Raw genomic sequence first — 9,416 nt, forward strand, 5'->3', positions numbered from 1 at the left:
TACAATTCTCGTGTCCTATGAGCTCTTTCTTTCAAGAATGACGCGCGTCTACTTTTTTTTTCAGTAAAATTGAATGAACAATTTATATGATATGTGAGTTATTATTTGTAAATAATAGGTATCCTGCTCGTGATAGTGAGTGAAGTGTGAGATCGAGAGTACAAGTGCATCATTATATTGAAATTACATAACTTAATTCAATTGTATTTAATCGTCAAACATCCTCGACTATAGCTATCTTTCCGCTGTGGGTTCCTCAACATCATATCGCACACTGAGGTGTTCAAATAATGTGCAAAGAAGAGTAACCAGGATCAACATTAATTCCGACAAAAAATTTCTTCTTTATTTTTTTATTAATTTATTTACGTTATTTCAAAGTTTGTATTATCAAATTTGTTGGGCAAATCGATAAAATTTGTTAAGAATGCAAGAAATATAAGAAAGAAAATGTGACCTTAATTTTTATTGAAAATCATGATATCACAATCATCTGCCAATTGTATTTAAGTCTTTAAAGCTTTTCGAACGAAATAACTTTCGAAATAGAAATATTGATTTTCAAGATGTTTCTCATGTTATCGAGGATACTATCTCGTTCGAACTGCATTCTGATTTTGATAATATTTAACCTTGCATCCTCGGCGCCTTTGAAATCTCAAAGAAATTCGCCGTTCCAAAATGAACAGGGTTTCTCGGCTTCCCCAAAAATCTTGGAGATCCAGCTGCCTCTTAAAATTACCTCAAAAGAAGATTTAGTAGCTTGGTCTAAGTACGTAATGAATTTGATGGCGTCGAAGATAAATTTACCATCTATCTTCAAGAACTCACCGTCAGTTGAGAAACGGCTTCCCTTTACGAGCAATTCGGGCTCGAAATCAAAGGAGATAATGAAGAAGGCATCTCTCAATGAAAAACGACAGGGCGTGAACTATCCGGCGCGAAGGCTTAAAGAGCCTCCTCTCCAAAGACCGGATGACAAAGTGATCGCTTATCCTTTGCCCATAGGAGCGATGCAAACGACATCGTCCATTTCACAGGATCCGTCTAGTCTTTCTACTTCGAATATAAATGGGCCAACTGATTTTGGACAATACATGGACTTCAACATCGGCAATCCTTTTCAGCAAAGTGAAATTGATACCTTCGGGAATTTTGATGCTTTCTTACCACCCGCCAACACATATCTTCCATTACCGCCAATCAATATCATTCAATCATATCAGAACGCTATCGATAAGAACATTTCTGACTTCAAGGAGCCTGCGAAGCTTCAGACTACGAGGAATTCCTTAAATCTTCACATCCACAATGATGAGTTACAGCAGACACTGCCGACTGTTGTGAATAATGAGTTAACTGGGTTGAATTTGTCGCATAATATAGGTGAACCTCTGTTGACTTTTCCATTCCAAGCAGTAATTACAATCGCTAAAGAACTTCCGATAGCTACGATGATTCCGATGATGCAATCGAAAGATTACACTGCAGTTAGAAATTTTCCGAACGAATTTCTGCCATACTTCGAAAATGACTATACGCTTACGAATAATTCCGAACGAGTAAACGTCGTCTTCAACGATTTCGTCACAGAAACGAGTGAAACAAAAACAGAAGGAAAAGTGAAAAAGGGGAAACAGAAAGAAGAACAAAAACAGCAGAATATAAATGAGCAAAAAAAGCAAAACCCAAAGAAAAAAAATACGAGTAAGCAGAAATCGTCCATAAAGCGACAGTCGGCAATACTAGGGGATTTGTTGAGGATGTTGGGTATTCTGCGGAAACTGCCGAAAAATAGCACCGAGATTAACATCGCGAAGCCTGTACTCTCTATCTTGAAAGGAACAAACACACAGAAGATACAAGTAGCCTTCGAGGAGGTGAATAGATAATCGCGAGTAGTATAATTTTGAATTCACATAAATCTAATATTAATTTAAATAACTTATGCACTTATTAGGCGAATATTACGACTTAAAAGATACTCCATGTGAAATAAATCTATAGTACTTAAAAAGAAAAACTATATGTCACTGAATTAAAAAAAGTAGTAGTCATATAATAATTTTATAAAATATAATAATAATGATAAAAAGTCGAATTTAGTCGTAATTTTTACGAAAGCATTATAAAAAATTGAGATCAAAATTACATGCAAACGGATAATTCTTGAAAGAAAAAAAATTTTTTTTTATCTTCATTTAAGAGACAAACTATAAACAATTCTTAAAATGTTCTTATTTTACTTATTTATTGCGACTTTAATTTTAATTTTAAAACTTATTAAGTACTTTTAATTTTATTATTTATACTTCTCTTACATTTAAAACTTTTTTTATATCTTACGTTAACATGTATAAATTTAGATAATTGTTTTTATAGCTTTATATATATATACGCAGAAAAAAATAGAAATAATATACAGAAATAAAACAATAATTATAAAAATAACTGCAAAATTTAAAATTACTGTAAATGCACTTAATATTAAAAAGATATAAATAAAGAAGAGAATGGCAATAACTGTAAATAAAAGTTGTGAAATTTGAAATTTACAATCAATTTCATTGGCCGCAATATTTTCAACTTACGAGGACACGTTCTAACTCATAAATATGTATAAAAATGTCACGGTGGTGATCCATTACGACCTATTACACAAATGAGGGCCAACGATGAATTCTCTCTTGTTCAATCCATCTTATAATTAAATAGATTTAGTGACGAAATGGATGGAATAGCCTTGATTGCGTGTCAATAAGAATGTAATACTCACGCGCTAAATTAATGATTGTAACTTTTTGCACTTCAATATAAAGCAACAGTATTATGAATAATTACATTTATATCTCGGCTATCGCACGCTTACAAAATAACTGATGTAACAAAATTTATTTATTTGCAAAGAACGTTTTGCTAATTAATTAAATGTAATTTAAAGAAGTTATGCGATTTACAGATTATCTTCGTGTCTTATATCACATCGTTAAATGCCAACGTTTCGTGAACATTGTATTTCAATTCATGGTGGAATCTGATTTCGCTATGCGAAAAACAACTTGATATTTCAAAATATCAAGTAACTTCTTGTCCCAGTGAAGTAAACTGCAATGTTCACGAAACATTGGCATTTAACGATGTATCTAGACCAGGGTTGGTAAAGACTAATGTTTTTTTTTAAGAATAAAACATATTATGTTTCTTCTTGAATATGTTTTTAATGCTTCAAATATGCTTTGAACAGTACTATGAAAAAAACATATTTAAAACATATTAAAAACATCAATTAAGCATGTTTTAAACTGTTTAAAATACGTTTAAAACATGTTTTTTACCAACCCTGATCTAGACATGGAGATAACCCGTAAATAAACTGCATAACTTCCATAAAGGAAATACCCATGGAAGTCTCAAAACTCAAAACGTATAATTAAATGTAATTATTTATTTTAGACGCCGCCTAATCGTGGGAGACGCAATGAAACGTTTCAAGCGCAGCAACTGGACGTATGCAGTTCATAATTTTTTATTTATTACAAAAATATGTATTCTATAAATATTATAACGTTAAATGTTACATAGGAGGATGATGATGAGAATGACGATAATGGGAACGGCGCTAATGGAAATGGCGATAATGGAAATGGTGACAATGAGAACGACGATATTGAAAACGACGAAGATGATGATGATGGACCGCAAACAGAAGCACAGGAAGAAGATGAAGAAGAAGAGGGAGGATCTATACAAGCTCTGATCGAATTATTACCATTAGCTGCGCCAATTCTCGAAGAACTTAGTGATGTAAGAAAGCACAAACTTGTACACATTGATAATTGTACGGTTAAAACATTTATAACTTTTTTATATTCGTGTTCTATATTCTGATTGTACAACATTCTTGGGGGGGGGGGGGGGGGGGGGACCATATTAAAGATAAAATCAGTATAAAAAAACAATGATTATTTTTAGCCGGAGTCGGACGTTGATATAGTAGAGGTGCTTCAAGGTGCAATTCCTCTTCTCGAAGGACTCTCTGATGTAAGATTAAAATACTTTTCACTGTTCTTTCTAAATTATTCTTAGATATTTAATTATATAATGTTAAAATATGCTTTGTCTTCTAGCCGGAAGAGGAGGGCGGAGTTGATATTCCAGCAGTCCTACTGCCACTCTCCCAAAAGCTCAGTGAGGTAAATTTGTAGAGTAATACTTTCCAAAATCTGTACATTAAACGTCAAAACAATCTCTTCAGGGCCCAGAAGGACAAGGCAGCGATTCTGGAGCTATTTTAGGACCTATTATACAGTTGATAGCGCCGTTGAGCGGACCTCTTTCAGGCCCCTTGCTTGGTCCGCTAAGTCGTAGCAGTAGTGGCGTAAGAATTTTACTTATGAAATTGTACACAGTAAAAAACATTTTTATTAAAACTGGTCCTTGTTAAAATTTTTTTGTTGAATTTTTAACACGTAAAATGTTAATTTAATATAATGTGATTTTTTATTATATAAATATTTAATTATTCAAATATTTTGTGTTGAAATGATATTTAACATTTCTTAATGTTAAACTAATACAATTTATGATTTATGTGAACAAATTACATAAAAATATATAGTTTCGAAACATAAATTTTAAGTAAACGAATGAAAGGTAAATATATGTGTTAATTTAACATATAAATTTTATCGAAAAAATTCCACACAATTTGTTTTCGACTTGTGTCGAAGTGTTATATGTTTTGTGTTAACTTTTACATAACGTTTGTATTATTTTCTGCCATATTTATCTTGCCTTAAATTACCACAAAAATTCAAATGAAAAGTAAATAAAAACGTGAAATGTATTAAATTTAGCATAAATTTTTTAACTATGTAGAATTATAAACAAACTTTCTAACTACGTAAATATGTAGAGCATGAACAGAAAGAAGAACTATATGATTATTATGCGAATATAGAAGCAGATACAAACGAATAGTATACGGAAAGAAATGATGTTTATTAACAGGATTAACAGCAGTTTAATTGGAAATAATTTTGTTAATTCAATAACAGCATATTAATAAAACAGATACGTCATGCTCTTGTTTTAATAAAAAGTTATTTGTTTCTTTCATATTGCTATTAAATTAACAAGTTTATTTTCAATTAGACTAAAGGTGCAGGTACAATAGGAATTCGTAACCGTAACATAACCGTAACCGGTAACGTAAGAAATCCACCCAGTATAGTCTACAATGGCTGTTCGTAACCGTAACTTAACGAATCGTAAAAGAGTCATTTCTAACTTGCTTCATAGTATTTGTGTTTTTACAACTAAATCGAAAGTTCAATTTTGTGTTTTGATATAATAACTAAATCAAAAGTTCAATTTTATATAATGGATGTTGAGCGAATTAGAAATATAGCTTTTTTGGCTTATAATTTGGTTGCAATAATGCAGCAATTATTGCGGAAAAAGAGGAAAACGTTTCGAAAAAGAAAATATTGGGTTCGGCCAATGCTGTTGGAGCGTAAACAAAAAGGTCATTTTTATATTCTCTTTCAATTCCTTAAAAATAATGACCACGAGCAACTTTTTAAGTTTACCCGAATGACTGCCATGAATTCCGTGTTTTAACACGATCTTTATAGTCAGGACAGCTTTTATCATGTAAGTGACTACACTTCTCAACCAAATCGATTAAAACCCTATCCGATTCATAAAGCATTATTACAATTTATTCGCTCTGCAGAAAATAGAACTCAGTTCTTCGCTCACAGTCTCTAACCTAACTTTCGTTAACGTAACCGTAAGAGTTCAAAAAATTGAATATCTCAAGAGCTACGGAAGCGCTTCTACGGTGATCTACGGATTTCTTACAGTTACGTTGCGGTTACGGATCTCTATTGTAGATGATCCTTTATACTATTAATACATAACGTTTTTTAATATTCACTTAATTTTTAGCCCGAAGGCGTACAAGGATCGGCGTCTGTATTTGCAGCATCTGGTGAACCTTTAAGTAAGGTAAGCCTTTTTAATTTCTATGTACGTATATTTATACATACATGATAATGGGTGTACAACTTTGCTTCCGCCGTTTTTTTCCGAAATTCGAGGCTTTATTGTAAAAAACTGGTTATGCATTTATGATTCAAAGTATTGTCCATCGCTGACCATTACTTTCTCCCATCTTTCGGGCAGCGTACAAATCCCGCGTCGAAAAAACTGGTCATCTTTTGAGGCGATCCACGAATCGATCCAATCTTTTACTTCTTCATAAGACCGGAAGTACTAGTCAGCCAGACCATGTGCCATTGATCGAAACAAGTGATAGTCAGAGGGAGCAACATCTGGAGAATACGGCGGGTGGGGTAGGACTTCCCATTTCAACGTTTCCAAATATGTCTTGACCACTTTCGCAACATAGAGTCGAGCATTGTCATGCTGCAAAATCACTTTATCGTGTCTCTCGGTGTATTGCGACCTTTTGTCTTTCAATGCTCGGCTCAAACGCATCAATTGCGTTCGATACCGATCGCCTGTGATTGTTTCAGTCGATTTAAACAGCTCATAATACACTACGCCGAGCTGGTCCCATCAAATACAGAGAATGACCTTGGAGCCGTGAATATTCAGTTTGGCCGTCGACGTGGAAGCATGGCCGGGAACTCTTCATGATTTTCTGTGCTTGGGGTTATCGTAATGAACCCATTTTTCGTCCCCAGTCACAATGCGATGCAGAAATCCCTTCCGTCTTTGCCTTTCAAGCAGCTGTTCACAAGCAAACAAACGCCGTTCAACATCTCTCAGCTTCAACTCATACGGCACCCAATTTCCTTGCTTCTGAATCATTCCCATGGCTTTGAGGCGTTTTGAAATGGCTTGTTGAGTCACTCCCAATGATCGTGCCAATTCTTTTTGATTTTGACACGAGTCTTGATTAAGTAATGCCTCCAATTCTACATCTTCGAAAACCTTCTCTCTTCCACCGCTATGCCGGTCTTCGACATCAAAATCACCGTTCTTGAAGCGTTGAAACCACTCACGACACGTTCTTTCACTAATAGCGGCCTCACCATAAGTATTTGAGAGCAATCGATGAGCCTCAGCCGCAGATTTCTTCATATTGAAGCAGAAAATTAAAACCTTCCGCAAATGACGAGAATTTGGCTCGTAAACTAACATTTTCAATCGAGAATAACTTTATGATGCAGTCACAAATCGACTAATGTTTTTATGGGGTTATGTTGACAGATGTCCAAGTTTATTGTATGACGTCTATGATCTATTTATTTCGACCACCACTTACCGCTAAAGCCATCTATAGGAAAACGGCGTAAGCAAAGTTGTACACCTAATATATTGCAATTGCAATTTTGTATTAATGTTTTGTTATTGCCTTAATGCTTTGTATTATATATTTATTCGTTGATTTTAGCCACAAGGACCGTATGGACAATCAGTGTTGTCAGGCCTTATCGCCGGTATTACTGCTAAGCTAAGTAAAGTACGCATCATGAAACTATCCTCTATACAATTATTTAACAACTTTTATTAATGATAATAATAATATTAATAACTTTATCAATGTGCATTAATTAAAAAGTATGTGAATATAGCAAAAGGTATAACACATACCACTATACAAATAATGCAAAACAGACGAAGTATCAGTAATAATGTTGTCTTGAAATTAATTTTAATTACTTTGAGTTTGCAAATTAAAGATTATATTTAAAAATGAAAGTATCGAATAAGTTAACAAAATGAATATAAATAATATACATAAAAGAAATAATGATAATAATAACACAAAAATTTGATAAAGCTTAAGAAGAGTAAAGTAATTAAAGTAACCTTGATTAATTTCTTCTTTTTTTATTTATTGTATTTTACAAAACTAAATTAATGCTTTTTTATTATTTTCAAATTTTAGGAAAGCGCCGCTTCGGCAAGTGAATCGGACGTGAAATCTCTAGTAAGCTCGATTGTGACAGGTGTGCTCGCTGGTGCTAGCGCAGGTTCCAAAGGTCACAAAAGTTATGGTTACAATCAATATGGTAACGCTGGGTATGGTCAGAATGGTTACACTGGTAACAGAGATACGTCCCATGCGTCCACAACTTATGGCGGTTATAATTCTTACGGCAAACCCGTAAGCAATTTTCCTCTTACATATACGGCACAATTTTGAATTTAAGATACTTATAAATCTAAAGTGCACTCGTTGAATAATTGCGAAAAAATTTTGAATTGAAATTAAAAACAGTGTTTCCTATTTTATTTTTATTGTGCTTGTGCAAAAAAATAGCATTTCCGCAATTTTTTTCTCATATATTTGAGATTTCTTAATCTACTTTGCAGGAAGCTCCGAGTGGTAGCGATCTAACTGGGCCGCTGAAGGAAGTCCTCGGGGCTTTCTTGAAATTGTCAGCTACGTCGGCGACTTCCAGCGCAAATCTGTCCGGCACATCGTCGAGCTCTAGCGCTGGTCTATCAGCCGGTTCTTCACAGTCGTCAGAGGAACCGGAAAAACCCACGTATGGTCCACCCACAAATCCGCCTTATTCACCGCCTCCACCGCCACCGTCTAGACCTTCTTACGCTGTACCTCCATCTACGAACTCTCCTTACGTGTCATTCACACGAAGACAAGTTTTACGGCAGCCAATAAAGAAAATTTAAATTACACATTTTGCCTGCAATTTATTACTTTATCGATTCTTAAAGGATTACTTCCGTGATGGACAGTATTTTGACATAACTGTAAATGTTGTTAACATTATTCCTTAATTTTTCTTATACAGTCTCTTTGGAAAGGCTTTGTTTAACGCTGATGTCACGGTCATAGAATTGGCTTATGACCTTTCTGATAAATCCTAGTAGTCATTTTGTAACAACAAACTCATTAAAAAAAAAAAAAAATTGAAATTATGTGAGTATACCACCTTTCATGTAATTATTACGGGATAATCTAACCGCGCAAGGACATGTGTAACATCATCGTTCAAACTTTCATTTTTGTTTTATTTAAATTGTTGTTTTCTGTAAACAATCTTATGGATAAACTGTAAGTAATTCCACGTAAGAAGCATGAATAAATCGTCGCTTGTACTTTTGACAATAGAATATTGTGAGAACATCGATTATAAGTCATAATTATTCAATCAAAATTTTTTGCAATTACTTTTATTATTTATTTGCAATAATTTTTATTAATAATTATTATCAATATTAAAAGTTTTAAATTTGATTTCGTTTTAACTTAATTAAAAATGCATTCAATTAGAAAATACTGCACCGATGTAATCGTAATATTTTATATTCATCGAGGAGGAAATGGTAGCTCTTTTATGCGGAAAGAAATCCTGTATTTATTTTATTCGGAGCATGTACAAGGTATATAAAAGGTAAAGGCATATTAAAGA

General features: G+C 33.5%; 1 protein-coding gene across 1 annotated transcript; it reads left to right on the top strand.

Annotated features, from left to right (window-relative positions):
* Positions 1-566: 566 nt before the first annotated feature.
* On the top strand, positions 567-8,673 carry LOC108758249 (protein SPT2 homolog). The gene is made up of 10 exons (XM_018503110.1): positions 567-1,880; positions 3,454-3,507; positions 3,583-3,804; positions 3,973-4,041; positions 4,128-4,193; positions 4,256-4,378; positions 5,953-6,012; positions 7,427-7,495; positions 7,925-8,143; positions 8,353-8,673. The coding sequence occupies exons 1-10, from the start codon at positions 567-569 to the stop codon at positions 8,671-8,673; spliced, it is 2,517 nt and encodes an 838-aa protein (XP_018358612.1).
* Positions 8,674-9,416: the final 743 nt, after the last annotated feature.

The sequence above is a fragment of the Trachymyrmex cornetzi genome, unplaced genomic scaffold (assembly GCF_001594075.2).
Source record: "Trachymyrmex cornetzi isolate Tcor2-1 unplaced genomic scaffold, Tcor1.1 scaffold1553, whole genome shotgun sequence".
NCBI classification, from domain to species: domain Eukaryota; kingdom Metazoa; phylum Arthropoda; class Insecta; order Hymenoptera; family Formicidae; genus Trachymyrmex; species Trachymyrmex cornetzi.

Coding starts and splice junctions, on each gene's coding strand:
- LOC108758249 (XM_018503110.1), top strand. CDS start 567: ATGTTTCTCATGTTATCGAGGATACTATCTCGTTCGAACTGCATTCTG. Junction 1,881..3,453: donor TACAAGTAGCCTTCGAGGAG/GTGAATAGATAA, acceptor TATTTATTTTAG/ACGCCGCCTAATCGTGGGAG. Junction 6,013..7,426: donor CTGGTGAACCTTTAAGTAAG/GTAAGCCTTTTT, acceptor CGTTGATTTTAG/CCACAAGGACCGTATGGACA.